This window comes from Neolamprologus multifasciatus, chromosome 20 (assembly GCF_963576455.1).
Source record: "Neolamprologus multifasciatus chromosome 20, fNeoMul1.2, whole genome shotgun sequence".
NCBI classification, from domain to species: domain Eukaryota; kingdom Metazoa; phylum Chordata; class Actinopteri; order Cichliformes; family Cichlidae; genus Neolamprologus; species Neolamprologus multifasciatus.
This window is the reverse complement of record NC_140458.1, coordinates 5,827,377-5,845,235: the sequence shown is the minus strand read 5'-3', so window position 1 is coordinate 5,845,235 and position 17,859 is coordinate 5,827,377. Positions and strand designations below refer to the sequence as shown.

Here is a 17,859-nt window from a genome sequence, read left to right as displayed (position 1 = left end):
CACTCGGGGGCGACAGACAAACAACGTGTGTGATACGAGCGTGATACGGCGGAAATAACGTCATACAGTCGTGCCGTGTTTACCAACGGCGGCTAAACGGTGTTCGGAGAGATACAAATATAAATCTGGTCAAAACAACGAGGAGATTTCTAATAACTGCAGATGGCGGATCCTGCGGTGGCGTCGGGAGGCCCTCTGAATGCGGGAGCGGTAAGAAATGTTTTTTTGGGTCACGGAGAGGAGGCGGATGTAGCATGCTTGGCTAACAGTCAGACTGCACTGAAGTCCTAATTCGATTTAACAACTTTAAATAAATATGATTTAGTCCGGTGAAAGCTTGAAATACGTTTTTATAGACTATAAGGTGGGTTAACTTTATCTATGTCAGTGCTTACCCTGTCTGAATAAATGTTTGCGTCCTTACAGTGACAGGAAGAGGTACGTTTTACGTGTTCTTTAGTCTTAACATATGGGCACATCCTCATCTAAATTACAGGTGTGAACAAATAGAGTCTATACCAATATCACAAACACTAAATTTAGGGAGAATGAAGGGCTTAGCAACACTTCTTGTATTTTTCATCGATATTTGGGGTAGACCAACAAACCGTTCGAGCTGTTCCCATCTGTCTGCTAACTACAAGGGATGGCTATTAATAATATTTTAGACAAGGTCAGTTTATTTATATAGCACCTTTATTATTAATAATAAAGTGGCACAACCATTCAGTACGGTTTAGTTTTATTTATATAGTGCCAATTCACAGCAACACCCCCCTTAAGGCGCTCTATATTATAGACAAAAAAACCCTACAATAATACAAAGAAATCCAACAGTCAGACCACCCCTAGGCAGCTTTAATGTTTGTCTGTTTTGTTTGGCTTATAAAGCATAAATCGTGCCTATTTGGATCTAAAAATGCTGGCGGAAAAAAAACGAAAATTCAAAAAAAAAAATTGCTCTTTGTTGATATCCCTGACGTTTACATGAGCTAACCATGCCACGAAGTCTGGATTCAAAATGTTGAGGACAGTCCAGTTTGTTTGTTTGTTGTTTTTCCCCCAATAAATACAGCAGCAGATTTTAAACGTGTTTTCTGTCCACATGGTTGGGGAAGGTTCAGTGAGCATTTGCAGTATGTGTTAGCACTTTGACTGTTGCAGCGGTCTCCAGTGTAATCAATGGAGTGAGCATTGCAGTTTGGAGCTGCTTTAGTACCTCAGGGACAATGCAGTTTGCTGCAGTGGCAAAAATTAAATCTCTCAATTACACAAATATATCATACAGAAACATGTCCACCATCCTAAGCTCACTAAGAACTGGGTGATGAATTAGAACAATACATTTTAATATTAACATAAAATTAATCATTATAGAATTGATTCAGATAAACAAAACGTCTTTTTAAATCACCCAGAGCCCAAATATTCTCCCACTTTCACCACCAGCACTGGGAATGTTTAATATGTCTGTTCAGTAAGGACTCTTGGGAAATGTTTGTGAAATGTAGAAAATATGACGATTTCGTAGGTTTAACGTCTCCTTGCCACTATATTTGTTAAAAGTCACATTTATTTCTAACATTATAGTAATAGCCCTCATAACCTTAGTGTATGTGCACATTGTTGGCATATTGGTGTGCCCACCAAGCAAAGGGAATAACATACACTGTGTGGTAAATTTGCAAGGCTTGGCTCATTACTCTCTCTTTGTTATACTTCAAATTACAAAAGCTAATGTCCATGTGCCCCTTAGCTGTAAGTCAGTTAAAGATTCTGGAACCATGTGTCTGTTTATTTAGCCTTTTAAAGAATCCTTTAGTCCCAAGTGTGTTGTGACTATAGTGAGATATTTTTCTCATGAAGACAACAGCATATCTATGTATTTCTGTTGTATACCCTTATTCACATTTATTTTATTTCCAGCGTGGAAGTGCTGGTAAAGCAACTTCTAGCCCTGCAGAAAACTACCTCCTGGCACGCCGTCGCACTCTGCAGGTCGTTGTCAGCGCCCTGTTGACTGAGAGTGGCTTCGAGAGTGCAGAGAAGGCAGCTGTGGAAACCCTAACTGAGATGTTGCAGAGCTGTATGTATGATTTTTAAGTGTACACCATCCACTGGGAAAGCTGTAAATCTTTAAGTGCCACTTTTACAATATATATCTGAACACCAGTGCAAGTACACCTCACTTTATTTAACTTACTTTCTTAAATAAACACCAACGGGAACAATTTTGGTAGAAGTTGGTGAAAAAAAGCTGAGAAACTGACATAACTGAGCCCCTGTAGACTATTTTCAGAGCAGACGTTTCTTGAATTTGCAGTTGGTTGTTGATTCATGTTTACAGAACTGATTGTTTTTGTCTCTGTTTTTAGATATTACTGAAATAGGTCGATGTGCCAAAGCATACTGTGAACACACAGCCAGGAGCGTCCCGACACTGTCAGACACAGTGGTCACGCTTATTGAAATGGGTAAGACCTCCTATAACACATATGGATTAAACATTGCTAAGGGAACACAATACTGATTCAATTTATTCTGCTTGTGTCATTAAAGGTTTCAATGTTGATACTTTGCCCATATATGCTAAAAGATCACAAAGGATGGTCATAACTGCCCGTAAGTAGGAACTCAGCTCTCCATTATTAGTATGAAAATGAATGACTTGAGACCTTTTGATCCAGTGGTTTTAGATGTGAAAAATGTTTTATTTTTTAATTTCAGCTCCAGTGACAAATGCTCCTGTGACTCCCAAAGCGCTGTCAGCTGGACAGAAGCGCACACATCCAGCCCACATCCCCAGCCACTTCCCAGAATTCCCCGACCCTCACACGTATATCAAAACACCTGTGAGTCAGAACTTTTCCACTTCATCATGGAGATCCCTAGAAAGCTGGATTGTGTATTATAGAAGTACAACTGTACTAAAAAGTAAGCCACTTAAGAGTTTTTCTTCCTGTAGACTTTCAGAGAACCCGTGTCAGACTACCAAGTGGTGAGAGAGAAAGCAGCAACTCAGAGGAGAGATGTGGAACGAGCACTTACACGCTTCATTGCCAAGACTGGAGAAACTCAAAGCCTATTCAAAGATGACATCACTACCTTCCCATGTGAGTGATTCTCAGTGAGCTGATCTTTATTTAAAGCCAGGTTATGTCTTGTGATTACTGAATGAAGCATGCTGCATTTTCACGGGTTCTGCTTCCTGTGATTGTCGTCAGTAATCGCAGCGCGGCCGAGCACCATCCCATATCTCAGTGCCCTCCTGCCCTCAGAGCTGGAACTGCAGGCTCTGGAGGAGACGGACTCCTCTGAGCAGGATGACCAGACTGATGGCGAGAACACAGCAGGAAACGCCATTACTGTAAGTGTCCGTGGCCGGGACCTGGTGTGCTATATATATATATATATATATATATATATATATATATATATATATATATATATATATATATATATATATATGGTATAAACTGCATATATAGACATTGTAAAGCAAATTAATATCTTCTTGGGATATTTCACAAAATCCTGAATCTTTGTTAAATTAAAATTGTATCACACATTAAAATTTTAAGCAACAGAAAAAAAATTGCTGCTGCTGGCAGTCGTACAGAATCATCTGATCTCTAAATGTTTGTGGCTCTTCTCTTACTGTTACTGTAGTGACAGGGAAAGATCTGTTGCAGATTAGCCTGAACACATTTAAGTGAGAATCTGATCTACTTCATTACTGTGATAACAGAATTTCAGGGTCTTTTTTTTCAGTATTAAGCTCCATTAGTTGCACAGGGGTATCAGATTTTCAGAGAGAATATTTGTCTCAGTACAGATGCTCAACTATATTAGCAAACACGTGGGAGAAGTTTCTCAGAAAACCAGTAGATTTTCTTAGGAACTGAAAGCTACTCATCCTTCTATAGACTTTAATAATGGAGCTTTTGTGAACATTTATTTGAGCTAATTGCAAAGTAAGAAGAGGCTTTATGAAACTGAAGTAATTTCAACATGGGGGTTTTGATGTCATAGTGCATTTCCATCTCCTAGTTGAGTTCTGTTGCCATCAAGACGTCACACAATTTAAAGTAATTGTTTTCAAATGGGAGAGTTTTGTTTATGCTGAAAATGTATACTTGAAAGTTGATATCATCCTCATATTTACCCTTTAAATTGGACCTATAATGCTTCTTGTTTATTTTCTACCCTGACTGTTACAATGGTGGATGCTCATATTAAAAAAGTTTCAAGCAAAGATTCAGCACAGGTGATCTCTGAGCCAAAAGCCTGAGCTTTTGGCTCAGAGAGTCTTGGCTCTGTATGATGGTGAGGGAGATGTGAGAGTGGATATCCTTAACAGAGCACATAGCTCTGGCTGTGAGCACAGAAGCCCCAGCCATCTGCAGTTTGTTTAGGAGGTGCTGCCAAATTTAAGGTGGCTGGATGTTTCTGGGGATTAATTTGATTGAATTTAGGGGGGGCATACAAAGAGTCCAGTAAAAGATTAATAAGGATTATTTTGAATGTTGTGCACAACAGCCCCCCTTTAAATGTGAAAATACAGCCAAGAAACAGCTTAACAGAGTGACTAGAAATGGGATGAATTAGCTAGCAGCTAAAATATTAAAATAAAGCTAATGCACTTCTGAAGCTAGGAAACGTGCTTCATTCACTTAATACATACCAAAAACAAACAAGTAGTGTTTCATGCTCTAATTACTTATCATTAGTATCCTGGTTAATGCTGGAAATCAAACTGTCATTACTTTACATTGATTTCAAAGAATTCATAATTGTGTAAATGACTTTCAGTGTGTTGATAGGGTACCTGTGTGTCCATATTGCAATCATTATGTTCAGCTAAGCTAATCACATCTAAAGTGGCATTTATACATCTGCATGAAGCCCACACCCAGAGCTACATCATAACAGGTTGCACCCAATCCTAACTTAACTCTGATTCAAGTTTTCTATTTACCATGTAGTTATAAGTTGGTATCTATGCCAACAGTTAGCAAGAAGTTTCCCAGAATGCCCTTCAAATATACCACTGCTAATATTGTTTTACATTTCCATCATTCAGGATGATCCAGGAGCTGACAAAGAGAATTCCATGCTTCCTCCCAGCGGCGTAGTTCCATCCACCAAGGCTAGTGAGGACAATGTAATCGACAACCCGTACCTCCGGCCGGTCAAGAAACCCAAAGTAAGGAGGAAGAAATGAGAAGGGACGAGGCTTAAAGCAACAGACTCATATCTGCTCCAGTCTTTGGTGCTTACAACAGTCCAGTCAGTGATTCCCTGCACAGGGAAAGTGGCCCGGGGTTGAAACCTGCTGCGTGAGCTGAGACCAGCGACTGCTTTGCCTCAGCAGCGGGACCAGTACTGGAGACTGACTTCCACAGAAGATGGCTTTTTTTTTTGTGTGTGTGTTAAGTGTCACTTTTTCAGCTGTTAAAAAATCTGTCCTACATTATTTTGTAAGCAACATCTTTATGTAACATACAGGTCACATAGGAATTCTGTCATTTTGTAATTAAAGGAAATTAAGTTTCTTTTAAAAAAGAAAAAAAAACTTACATGTTCATATTTTGTTTATATTTTAAGGGGAAAGACAAAAAACAAAACATAAAAACATCTTCTTGCTTCGCCAGTGTCACGATAGGTTTCCATGTAAGCCCTTCAGGGTTAATAGTACAAACTCAGGTAGGCCACTCTGCTCCTCTGTTTAAGGTACTCCTTTTCACTGGCAAGCTGTGGGAGGAAAATAAAATATGTATATCACTATTTCTTTGGTGCAGCAACATGTAGTTTTGTACAGGTATAGGTGACGAGCACACCTAATACAACACCAAATTAACAGGCTTACAGCTAATGAGTTTATCATAGAATCAGCACATCTAAAGAGAGACAACATTTCTGATACTAGAGAAATATCTGTGGTCTTTATGAATAAGCTGGCTGTGCCTTTTAAGTTTTTGTAACAGCAAAATTAAGGCCATGAAATTTCTCAACTTGCTTCACCTTCACCCTGAGTGACTTCTTGCCTATTTGAGGCAGGCTGGACCAGTCTGGTCTCCCAAAGCACATGGGCCAGCTCACTTTCCTGTTTGTCACTCTCTCGTGGGCATACGTCCCAGGGCTGTGTCACAAAATAACATCTGTCAGCTCAGTTTAGCACCGTAACATTTCAGCCACGTGTCAGTTTCTCTCTGTCTCACCCTGGACTCCTCTCAGATGTACACGGTGTGGGTTTGAACCTCTGTGCTTTTGAGTTGAAAGCTATTTTGCCAGGAGGAGAGACCCTAGAACCACTTTGATCCTGCTGGTACTGCCACGGTGAAGGGGTCACTGCCTGGTGATCAGAAGGATTATAAAGATCTTCATATTAAGCGTTACATATTAAAAAGCCAGTAGCAGGTTTATACTTGCACAGAAAATGTGACAACCCCCCCAACAAGTACAATACAGCGACTTCTAACTATGTGACTTAATTTGGTTTTAATTTCACCAGATAGCTGACAGAGTAATGAAGATTTATTGCCAATACTGTAAGCAGACCAGTCATGCTAATGTAAACAGTCATAGAGCAAAGGCCCATTAAGAACCAGGAAAAGATTTGAGTAAATTTGTATTGCATTTTGATCATTTTCACATCAACAACTTTATATTAAGTGAAGGGCCACTTTTATTCTTTCATACCCCACAACTTTAGCTAACTTTAACTGTGTAAAAAATGATGAAAATTGCAAGCATAAAATACTTCCGTGATAAAATTCCCAGCTTTACGGTATTTTTTAAGCATGTTTACATCCTGGAGCTCATCTGAATCACTGAACTGGACCTCTTGTGTCCTCTCAGTCCTTTTTGATGCATTTGAAAAAACCCTGTAAAACATGGTTTGTCCAGCATGTTTATACTTAATTTTAGGTGAGCAAAGTTCTAGTCTTCTGTTAGTCTGTTACTTAACATTGGCTGTATCCCAATTCAGGGTCTGCAGCCTTAAAGTACGCAGCCTCAACGATCCTCAAGAGCCGCGTACTTAAAGACCGCTGAGGCCGGAAGTGCGAGGCTTGTGAAATGGGACGGTCTAGCCTCCGTAGCGCTGCCCAGGTTGCCTAGCAACCATGATACTAACAGCTGGAAACGTTTCATACAGCTTTGTTTGACAGAAATGAAGGAGAAAATCTTTTGTTCATTTGTTTGTTTGTTTCTACATGAGCTTTGATCATTCTCTGTAAGATTAAGCTCAGCTATTGAACGGCGTATATTTTAAAGTAAAGGCTTTAAAACCAAGTTAGTACAAACGTCACTAATGTCACATAACTTTGCCGACATGTGGCCAACAGTAATGTTTTAATGTTCTTCATTATTAAACATTTGCACATAAATAAGTGACATAATATTCAGTACTTACTTAAAGTTTACTCTTCGGGCGCCCCTCATCCGCTGTTTTTTTTTCGGCAAAATTATCCACAGCCGCGCTATGCATTCTGGGATATGTTGGGCCACGAAGTCTACACCGCCACGTCCTTAAAATTCAGGGAAATGAAGGACGCATTTGAGGGACGCATTTCGAGCAGCCTTCGAATTGGGACAGCCTTCGTCGCGTCGCTGTGACGTAATCGGCCTTAAAATGTGGCCTTTGAGGCTGCAGACCCTGAATTGGGATACAGCCACTAATTACAAAGTATATGTCTTTGCAAAGCACCTGTCCTGTCTGTTTGCTAATGACAGTTGATAAATTAGTACTCTACTCCCTCATCCTAATTATCAATGGTATAAATTTGGATGAAGTCCTCTTATGAGGCCTTGAGCTGGGCATTTTTGCTACCTTGGTGTTTTCATATCAGATGTGATAACTGAGGAGTGGGTTTAACTGTAAAACCACAAACCCGTCACGAATTGAACTTAAGCTCTTTTCTGACTCTTGGAATGATCTTATTTTGAAAAACTGACATTTTCTGTTCAATATAATCAGAAACTAGTGCATGAGTTCCCAAAGTTAACAGAAAAGTGTTCACTAAGGATGCAGAGCAAGGTGGCCAAAGGCCAATTTCTATCCAACTGGAAGTCCTTTTCCAGCCACAGAGGTCAGACCTGGAAGCTCCCTCCATCTTTTATACATTCTATCGTCCTAGTATCATTTTTGCCTCCAAAAAATCAATATATTTAAAAAATACAATACCATGATAACAAGTAAAAAACCTTTAAGAAATCGCTGGGCAATATGAAGATGTCCTAAGATAGTCACTTCATGGCAACATGGAAATAAATGTAGAGGTTTGGGCCAAAATGTCGTAATATATTAAAATCTGAACCTCAAAAAAGACCGAACTCGTGAAAGGATTTACAAAGAAGAAATCAAGGGAGCAGTAGGGTGGCTTTCTCACAGGCTTCTCTTTTTGCAAACCAACTTATGTTTGTAACCACTCCTGCCGGCCTTAGAAATGACACAAATTTCAGACACTTATGCAGTGGAGCTAGTTTCAAGTCCTGGAGGCACTGACCATCGTTAATACAGGCTAAGGCTGTAAGTAGACAGTCCAAGTGGAACGACCCTTAGGCTGATATACAGTAAGGCTGTTAATACACTTCTTAATGTGCTCTCAGTATAACAGGAAACTTCTTTGTGTAACGCACCTTGTTACAAGGCGGAAAGCGCACAGCAGTCCTTGCAGAGAGACTATATCCTTTCTTACTCCCAGGTGTCTTCTGTAGGTCATAAACTATGGTGCCAAACTGTGACAGAAAGGGAAGGTTTATTAATGGAAAACACAAGAGAGAGGTGCAGGCAAGGTGGAGCAGGTTGATTTGAAGCAGCAAAGTTGAAAGGGCAGGTTTACAACGTGGTAGTGAGACCTGCTACAATATGTGGTTTGGAGAAGGTGGAAACAAAGTTCAAAGGGGCAAGGCTGAGGTGAGACAGAGGATGTTGAATGTGAAGCACAAGACAGGAGAAAAACAGGAAGACCACAGAGCAGCTTCATGAATGTAGTAAAGGAGGATGTGAGGAGGGTTGGTGTGACAGAAGAGGATATTAATGTTGGGTCAGATGGATACTTAACACTAGGTTTACTAACCTGCGCAAATTTGCGTAACTTCCCTAAACCCAACTCCCCCTAGAATTACTGGCTTTTTTATTTTCTGGTGCAAGTCCCGAGGTGTTAATCACCCCTGCTGAGATTTTCACAGGTCGTCAGCTCGTTTCTCCTCCAGCTTTTGTTGTGCAAACCACCCATTATCCTTGAGGCCTGGCACATTTGCATTTGTTTACTCTGAGTTGCTCAGAATCAAGTCAGGCCAAACCTCTGTGTTACAACTTTCAGAAATGCCTGCCGTATCTATACAAAATATCCCACACATTGACTGACCTGCAAATATAAAAGACACACATTCACACCTCATTGCCATATTACATATGGGTTATATAACCCATTTAGAGTGAAGTTCATGTAAATTTACCATTCTCTATTTGTTTATCTTCTGACAACGTAAGATTACAAGTGTGCTCCAAAGCTTCCTTTGCCTGTTAGACGTGGGAATGCTGCAGACCATCAGAGACTGTACGGTACATCAAGCCCGCAGAACAGAGCCGGACTGGAATTTGTCAGTTCATGAACTGATGGCATTCATTTCAATCCTGTTTGTAAGAGCAATCATGTGTCCTGTTGGTGCCATTGTGGATTGCTGGTCAGAAGGATTTCTGGTGTCAGTAATCAAAGAGACAATGCCCCGAGATAGATTCATTTCAATTATGCACCTTCGATTTGATGACAGGGACACGCGGGCAGAACGGGTGAAAACAGACAAATTTGCGGCGATCTCAGACATCTGGACACGCTTCAACGAGAACTGTGCTAAGAGTTTCACTCCAGGAGAACACATGACCATAGATGAACAGCTGTTCCCTACCAAGGTTTGTTGTCCATTCACACAGTATATCGCAACCAAGCCAGACAAATTTGGGATCAAGTTCTGGATGACCACGGATTTGGACACCAAATATGTCTGCAGTGCATCTCCTTACTTGGGAAAGGACCCCAGTCATCAGAAGGGAGAGAGGCTGGCAGAGAACGTGGTCATGAAACTGATGGAGCCGTTTTTGGATGATGGAGAAACGTCACAACGGACAATTTCTTTACTTCACTGTCACTGTCGCACAGACTGCTGCAGCGCAAAACAACGTTACTGGGCACGGTGAATAAAGTCCGGCGTGAACTTCCTCAACTTGCAAAAGATACTGCAAAGCGAGAGGTATTCTCCACTTCAGTGCTTAGAAGTGGCGGTGTCTCCTTGACAATTTATGCACCTAAAAAAACAAGACTGTGTGTGTTCTAAGTTCCATGCACCAAGACGTGACGATCGGTGACGACAGAAAGAGGAAACCCAACACGATAGCAGACTATAACCACATGAAGGTATGTGAATGTGTGTACAATTTTAACCCAGTGCTACAATGTTTTCTGATGTGTGCTATACGGCCTATAGAAAAAAAACATATACTCATGACTCTCTCTCTCTGCTTTTACAGTGTGGTGTAGACGTGCTGGACCAAATGGCACGGATGTATTCCGTAAGAGCAGCAACACGCAGGTGGCCAGTAGCGGCTTTCTACAATATGCTGGACCTGAGGAAACAGCCTCCTCTCCAGTGAGCTCCCAAAACACACTCTCTGAGCAGGAGCGGTCAGCATCGTTGAAGCAAACGTTTGGTAACGTAACGAAAACCCAAGTAGGAGGAAAAATACTGCTAGCTACTTTCTAGCTGTCCAACACCTGTGACCGTCGTAGTGTTTCTGCTTGCTGTAACTATGGCAACCGAGCAGCATATCCTGTTCAACGCTGATTGGTCAACTTTATTAAAGCTCCCACATTTCGATAGGCTTGGATTTACATTATGCGTGGCGGATAGCTTGTATTTATGCTTGATCAAGAGTTGGGAAAACTGCACTCAGTTAATACACAGCATTTTTTCATCCCAGCATTGAACCTCTCTAGTTTTATGAATTTGCATATCTAAATTTTAAGACGCTTCCCCACTTAAGTAGCGATGCCCATCCTGTCGAACAGAAACATCCGCTTTACCCTGCATTTAGTTTGCAGGTATCTTTCAGCCTATATATGACCTCAAAATAATGAAATAAAACAACTACAACTGAGGGGTCCACAACTTCAGAATGACTTAGGAATTTATAGATTTATTTGCAATTAAACAAATCATATTGTACTTCATTGCAAATGCACGTCAATATTTTTTTTTTGAAAACAAGGCACTGTTATTAAAATAGCTGATAACCCAGAAGCAAAGGGTAAACCTTAAAGGCAAATGAAATCCTTTTATACAAATAAATTATTTGCCAAGAAAACATTGGATATCAGTGTTGCCATTTAAGCCATGACAAGTGGCCACAGAACTGAATCCAAGGTATGTTATTGGGAAAAACAGCAGCACTACACAACACACCACAAATGATCATTTATATACACAGGCACTTCTTTCATTAACAGTAGTTTTTAAATTACAGTTAGGCCGGGGAAATTAAAATAAAAAATAAAAAATTAAGAACTGAGGTCTGAAACGGTCCTACAGCATTTAGCGATCACATTCGTGTTGGCAAGGAAGTCATTCCATGATATGTGTGCAAATTATTTTAGTAAAAATACTAGCTGTATCTGGCACACGCTCTAAAATAATAGTCATAAAAAATACACTCTGGAACCTGTAAAATATGGCAATATGACGTGGAATGTGCCAAAATAACTGTGGAAGGACTCAAAAGAAACATACATTAAAGAAAAAGACCCAAAAACACAAAAGCTAGAAGGCAAAGGGATACTTTCTTTGATCAACAAAGGGGCACTCAAAAACTGAGGAGTGGATGTTCTTACTTTTTTTTTTTTTTCTTTTAGTAAAAAAGTGATTTACTCTGACTGAGGCACTGAAATTGATGGGCCTTTGGGGTCATCGAACCGATCCATGGTGTTAATCTGCATGATCATGTGCAGACCGTACACTAAAATTAGCAGCGTAAGGAGCACAGTCACCAGTCCCATCCAAATTGCTGGGGTGAAGAAGCTTGCACAGTCACTGGCATAGGAGAAGTTTGTGCTGTTGGCCAACCCAAAGCCCTGAATCTGTATAAAAAACAGAAAACAATTATTTAAGAAACCCTTCATCAACACCATGCATTGGTGTTTGACTTTAAAATTAGCAAATGCAGCACTAAATTTGTACCTGGAAGTCAATAAAATTTAGCTTCCATTCAGATGAATTTCTGTCTGTTGTGTTTGGGTGGAGCAGGATATCTCCGAAGTTGGCGACAGACTGGCAATGAAAGGAATACTCTGCGGGAGCATAGATGTCACGGCTCGCGATGTAAGATGCACTGAAGTTAGCGAACTGCAGCTCAACTGCATCCAGGGAGAACCATTCTCGTGCAGAGACAGAATAGAAACGCTTGCTCATTGAAAAACTGGAGATCAGCAAGAGAAAGATGGTTAGAAAGCGCATCAGTGTAAAAAGCACAATCACTGTTTAACTATTCTTTCCAAACTAGTTGTTCTAAACTCTTACATAAACTGATGCTAGCAGTGATATTAAAAATATAGTATATTTTTTTAAAGTCTGAAACATTAAACATTACATGGAAATAATATCTCTACTGCAGAGATTGAGAAAGTTATTTTTGGCTTTTTAGAAAATAAGAGAAATTTGTTTTTGAAAAAGAGAACTGTCTTCAAATGGAAGCCGTGATTTCAGGAATTTCAACAAAATACTTCATTTTTTGAAATGCGTTCTTACTAAAAATTTAACAGGAAGATCCCATTTATCACTTAAACATAAACCCACATTAATTTAGCAACCCTATTTATAAAAATGCCTCAAGATGATCATTTTATGAACTCTGTTGTGTGATACGAAAGCTGTAAAAACATCAAATTGCTTAATACTTGCACAAAGGCTTGGCCTCCTAGTTGTGTAAGTTTCTATGTTGAAACTAGACAGAAAATAGTCCTCGAGCTAAAATGTCCATAGTGACAAACCCCCACTGCTCACTGCTTCCAAGATGTGTGCAAAATAAAAATAACTAAAATGCATCAGCTACAAACAAAGTGAACCAAATGACCAGCTGTTGACTCCAAGATTTTAAATGTCAGGTAAATGTCATTTTGTGTTTCAATTGAAGAACAAAGTGATCTCTTAGAGAAAGCAAAGCAACAGAACGCCTCATTCATGCCAGCACTGTGCTGCACCCATTAGTACACACTGTCACTCACAAACCTCTTTTTAAACAGGGTGTGGGCAGAAGCAGCAGCGGCTCAGCTAGATTTAAAGCCACACACACTGAAAGAACCGGTTTGGAAAAGCAGGGGTGTAGAGCGTGATATTTAAACAGTAAATAAAAGTACATAGAAATACTATTGCTGTGGTACATTGAGCACAAAATTGAAAAGCACATCCTGGGGACACGTAAGAGTTATTAACTAATTGAAAAGGTACAATTTTGAATCTTTAATAAGCAACTTTTTGCCTTACCTTAATGTAAAGCCTGATTGGTAAGTAAGCACAAGCCTGAAATGAGAAAAAAATAAAACATGCAACTGATTATTTCTCTTTAAATAACAAAAAAACAAAAACAAAAAAAACGTAAACTCATCACAGGCTGGATATTGCTTTGGGAAATAATGAAAGGCCACTTTACCGCGAGGTCCTGCCATTGCACAGTGATCCAACAAAGGAAGGTTCACCCTGAGCAAGGTCGATCCATGGTGAGCTCGGACTCAGTCTGACAGTGAGATTTTGAGCCCACAGCATTATGCAGGGACCACCAGATACATTAAACATGATGGGAGGCTTAACTTGAGGTTCAACTGCTTGTAGCAAGGACCGACCCACTGACTGATCAGAAATCGGGGTTTCTGAAATCACCTGCAAAGTTATCAAAATGTTGTTCATTCTCAAAAACATTGAGAATGTGTTATAATGTGGCACGTTTTGACTAATTTTAAAAACATACTCGTGATGGCTGGAATCCCGTGTATATTGCCGTGTATGGGATGTTTTTTGCTTTCATTGAACTCAGAACTTTTCCAATAATTTCATCTGTTGACAGCAAAATGCATTCAAATTATACACAAATCAAAATATAACATATAATGCTGACTACAATTATACATGTTTGTAATTGTAAACGTCATATACAGTTATAAATGTTTTTAATCCTCAGCACTTAAAAACATACCATTCTCATGTAGGACTTCCTTGCATGACTTCTGTAAGCTACAAAACAACAAAAAGAATAGACTTTAAGTATTAATTAAAAACCGATAACTGATTATTCAATATAACTTTGAACAAAACAAAATCTCACCTGCTACAATAAGGAAGATTGATGAGCAGGAGGTTGCTGACAGACGTTTTGATAGTCAGATGTGAGAGAGTGTCTGCATCGACGAGCACAGGCGAAACACCGAGCTTCTCCTGCAGCAGAGCTGCCATGTTAAAGGAACCAGACCACTCCAAGGCAGGCAGTGTCACTTTTGAGGCAGAAGACTGCATTGCATCCTGAAAAGGATCAAATGGGCACAATTATCAGTCTCTGTTTGTCTAGGAAAAAAACTATATTAATTTTGGACTAACATATAGGTTATAAAAACATACCTCAATGTTTTTAAAGGCACTATCCTCCTTATTCCCAAATACGCCACCAAAGACTGTGAAGTCATCTTTGCTTAACTAAATACAAAAAAGGAAATGTTTCTTGAATTCAGGAAGACTTTAATAACTAAAACATTTACCAGTCCCATTAACCCACGAGCAATTAATTTAGCAGCTAAATTGACTGAATGCCATTCATAATCAGACATTATTTTAACGGAATTCTTTTTTAATGGCTCAGTTTGTATTTATCATTCTTAAAAAAAATACAGCCTGTACAAATTACATTCATTTGGACAATTATTATCTGCTACTTCTTCCATTTTCTTTGTTTCAGTAATACTAGGAAAAACTAAATTTCAAATCTTAATGTCTGTTTGAGTGACTTGTTGTGTGTATACATGACAGTATGCTAGCGTGCCAAAATATGAGTGAACTGGCGGCTCCACGATACCTCAATTGACAACAAACTGGAATGAAATCATTGTCACGTTCACGCTTTTCACGCAAGCTACATCTAAAGGAATATCTTGTTTGTGCTTGTGTAGTTGATTAAAAGTTATAGAGGATTTACAATGACAATTTCATGACGATTACAATCACGATTAAAAATATCACATGGGAAAATATAAATATATGGCTCAGTCACAACACTGAGTGTTCACCACCACCACCACAAAAAAAAAAGACCCAATATATCACAGAGGAACAGAGAAATGGGAAGTGATGCCAAAACTCACTGTCACACCACACTGTTGCAGTGTCACATGGGAATGCAGTACAACTACCCCATTTTGCACAACTTGCATATAAAAGGACTAGCTTTCAAATCAACAAATGGTGAACAAATTAGTGACATAAACATATCCATTACAGAGCCAGAATCTAGTTTATGTGTCAGGTACTGACCTTGTCCTGCAAGAACAGCAGCACAGTGTGGGAGCCAGAGCTGAAGGCAGAGGTGAGGTAGGCACTCAGCTGCTCATAAGATGCTATATGACCAGCTGTAGGTGAGGCCAGTGGTGGCAAGCTAAACACAGAAAATAAAATAAAGATGAATTGTGATATTAAGTGGTTCAGTTGCATTGACACATTTTTTGAAAATGCTGAAAATCCCAGTGGCTTTTATTATGAAGCACAGTACTTCATTTTTAAAAGAGACCCATTAGTCAATCAAATGAATCCTCTGAATAGGCCCCAACAAAACTGTGTTTCCTGTAAAGCTGGCATAGCATAATACACATATAAGAAATGTCTAAATAACAACAACAAAAATAACGAATCGGATATTCATCCTATCATCAAAGAAAACTATTTTGGTATATCAACCTTGCTTTGTCCTCCTGCTTAACACACTACCTCATACAGTAGTATACTTCCACATTTTAAACTCCTGTGTGCATCATCATAAGGAAGTGTAGTACCCTAGCAAAACTCACTGTCTGTAGTGTAAATGTGTTTGATCTTACAGCTTACTTTGCTTTTTGCAGATGAAGATCAACAACATCAGAATAAACATATCTACTAGTGCTAAAGAGCGTCAGGTTAGGGGTTAAATCAGGGAGACTCGTTACTTCTGTGGGTTATTTCAAAATTAAGAAATAAAAGGACGGCCATTATGAACAAATTGTAACAAAACGCACAAGCAAATCTCTACAATTTATGTGTAAATACTCCTCTATATATTTAGCATCTAGACTTTAAACGATTGGTGTTTACTAGGTTTGCTGTAAATTTCTAAGTTAACTTGTAAATTTTTGTAGTAACCTGTAAATTGTAAATACTGTAAAACTTTTTCTGTCATTTAATGGTCGGGCATTGCACAGCTACAAGCATTTCACCCCCATGTTATACTGTGTATGGTTGTGTGTGCGTGACAAATACAATTTGAATTTGAATAGGTTGGGCAGCAAAGTAGCTAGAAGAGTTAGCATTCGCGTTAGCATACAAGATAACTTTGCCGGTAGTTAAAGTGAGTTTTGCTGAATCAATAAGTAAGAAAAACTAAATATTACCGTTCACTGGACCACATAAGAAAAGGCACTTGAGACGTGGCGCTCCCCAAGGCGAAAAAAGGGGCGAAAAGTAGAATATAAACACCCATTAACCGAGTGCAGCTCCTCGAACCTGCCATTTTCGTTTAGACTTTTCCGTAACTCTATGCTCACGTGACCCACACCACCTGACAGTCATGTGCCGAAGAGATGACTTCCTGCTTATTTCATTCAGCCCGAACAGCCCGCAGCAGCTGCTGACACCAATGACACACTACAGCTTTGCTCTCGGCAAGAACAGTTGAACATTTCCAGGAGAGAAACCGCTACAGTACCACCAGCTGACCATCAGCACATTGCTTAGCAGAACAATTGTACCAAAAGTATGGTGTGCGTGTGTTTGTGTGTGTGCGTTTAAACAAATACTGTAGTCTTCCATTATTACTTCATTTATATCCATATTTTCTTTTTTTCACACTTTCATTTAGGGCGTAGACTAATTGTCCAAGAAACTCTTAAGCGTTTAAGAGTTAAAGTGTCAAATTCCCTCTTTGTTTCATGTCCTAACAATTACAAATAAGTAATTAAGTAAATAATAAATAGGTAAATAAATCAGTCTAAACCTTTCTTTAATTGAAAAGCCACTCCTCGAAAAAATAAAAAACAACAACAATCCAACAACCCTCTATGAGCAAACACTTGGTGTCAATGGGAAGGAAAAACTCCCTTTAAACAGGAAGAAATCTCCAAGAGAACCAGGCTCAGAGAGGTGCAGCCGTGTGCTGCAATGGGTTGGGGTGATGGGAGAAAGCCAGGACAAAAGATTCATTGTGGAAGAGAGCCAGAGATGAATAATTACTAATAATTAAATAAACAGTAGCCCAATAACAGTTATGTTACTTATCATTTTACCTGTCCAAAAAGCATAATTATGCTAACATCTTACTGCTGAACTCCTATGTGATATTATCAAATGTAAGGCATATATAAACCTCAACATCACGGTAAAATAAAAAGGATAATATATGAATCATTCAGTTATCATGACTGCATAATTAACTCTGTATAACAAATACTTTTACTTTAGCTACTTGGGACTGTAGGTAGCGTTTCACAGCCAAAACAGATTACTTAAATAGGAATGTGACATTTACTTAAAAAGAGGCCTAAATGCTTGTTTAGCCACTTTGCAGAAAGGTTATCC

The 17,859-nt window shown here is 39.2% G+C and overlaps 3 protein-coding genes across 4 annotated transcripts; 1 reads left to right on the top strand and 2 right to left on the bottom strand.

Moving 5' to 3' along the window:
• Positions 1 to 34: 34 nt before the first annotated feature.
• taf8 (TAF8 RNA polymerase II, TATA box binding protein (TBP)-associated factor) lies at positions 35 to 7,268 on the top strand. 2 transcript variants are annotated; one of them, XM_085146269.1, is made up of 8 exons: positions 35 to 210; positions 1,927 to 2,086; positions 2,376 to 2,474; positions 2,560 to 2,622; positions 2,728 to 2,852; positions 2,966 to 3,113; positions 3,225 to 3,367; positions 5,084 to 7,268. In XM_085146269.1, the coding sequence occupies exons 1-8, from the start codon at positions 163 to 165 to the stop codon at positions 5,222 to 5,224; spliced, it is 927 nt and encodes a 308-aa protein (XP_085002395.1). In that variant the 5' UTR covers positions 35 to 162; the 3' UTR covers positions 5,225 to 7,268. The 2 variants fall into 2 exon arrangements, with proteins under 2 accessions (XP_085002395.1, XP_085002394.1); XM_085146268.1 differs by having other exon boundaries at positions 36 to 2,086.
• Positions 4,940 to 10,804, bottom strand: LOC146494235 (ciliary microtubule-associated protein 3). Its single transcript, XM_085146280.1, has 5 exons — positions 10,556 to 10,804; positions 8,644 to 8,742; positions 6,222 to 6,355; positions 6,025 to 6,142; positions 4,940 to 5,754 (listed from the first exon to the last, which is right to left on the bottom strand). Exons 1-5 carry the CDS (start codon positions 10,694 to 10,696, stop codon positions 5,689 to 5,691), a joined length of 558 nt encoding a protein of 185 aa, XP_085002406.1. The 5' UTR covers positions 10,697 to 10,804; the 3' UTR covers positions 4,940 to 5,688.
• A 378-nt stretch (positions 10,805 to 11,182) lies between these two features.
• On the bottom strand, positions 11,183 to 16,854 carry LOC146494234 (V-type proton ATPase subunit S1-like). The gene is made up of 10 exons (XM_085146254.1): positions 16,677 to 16,854; positions 15,571 to 15,691; positions 14,665 to 14,739; positions 14,375 to 14,568; positions 14,246 to 14,283; positions 14,021 to 14,106; positions 13,706 to 13,932; positions 13,540 to 13,575; positions 12,238 to 12,475; positions 11,183 to 12,137 (listed from the first exon to the last, which is right to left on the bottom strand). Exons 1-10 carry the CDS (start codon positions 16,793 to 16,795, stop codon positions 11,925 to 11,927), a joined length of 1,347 nt encoding a protein of 448 aa, XP_085002380.1. The 5' UTR covers positions 16,796 to 16,854; the 3' UTR covers positions 11,183 to 11,924.
• Between the last annotated feature and the right edge of the window lie 1,005 nt (positions 16,855 to 17,859).

Coding starts and splice junctions, on each gene's coding strand:
- LOC146494235 (XM_085146280.1), bottom strand. CDS start 10,696: ATGCTGACCGCTCCTGCTCAGAGAGTGTGTTTTGGGAGCTCACTGGAG. Junction 8,743..10,555: donor GAATACATCCGTGCCATTTG/GTCCAGCACGTC, acceptor TTTCTGTCACAG/TTTGGCACCATAGTTTATGA. Junction 5,755..6,024: donor AGAAGTCACTCAGGGTGAAG/GTGAAGCAAGTT, acceptor TTCCTCCCACAG/CTTGCCAGTGAAAAGGAGTA.
- LOC146494234 (XM_085146254.1), bottom strand. CDS start 16,795: ATGGCAGGTTCGAGGAGCTGCACTCGGTTAATGGGTGTTTATATTCTA. Junction 14,740..15,570: donor TGCTGTTCTTGCAGGACAAG/GTCAGTACCTGA, acceptor TTTTGTATTTAG/TTAAGCAAAGATGACTTCAC. Junction 14,284..14,374: donor AATCTTCCTTATTGTAGCAG/GTGAGATTTTGT, acceptor GTTGTTTTGTAG/CTTACAGAAGTCATGCAAGG.
- taf8 (XM_085146268.1), top strand. CDS start 1,861: ATGAAGACAACAGCATATCTATGTATTTCTGTTGTATACCCTTATTCA. Junction 2,087..2,375: donor AACTGAGATGTTGCAGAGCT/GTATGTATGATT, acceptor CTCTGTTTTTAG/ATATTACTGAAATAGGTCGA. Junction 2,853..2,965: donor ACACGTATATCAAAACACCT/GTGAGTCAGAAC, acceptor TTCTTCCTGTAG/ACTTTCAGAGAACCCGTGTC.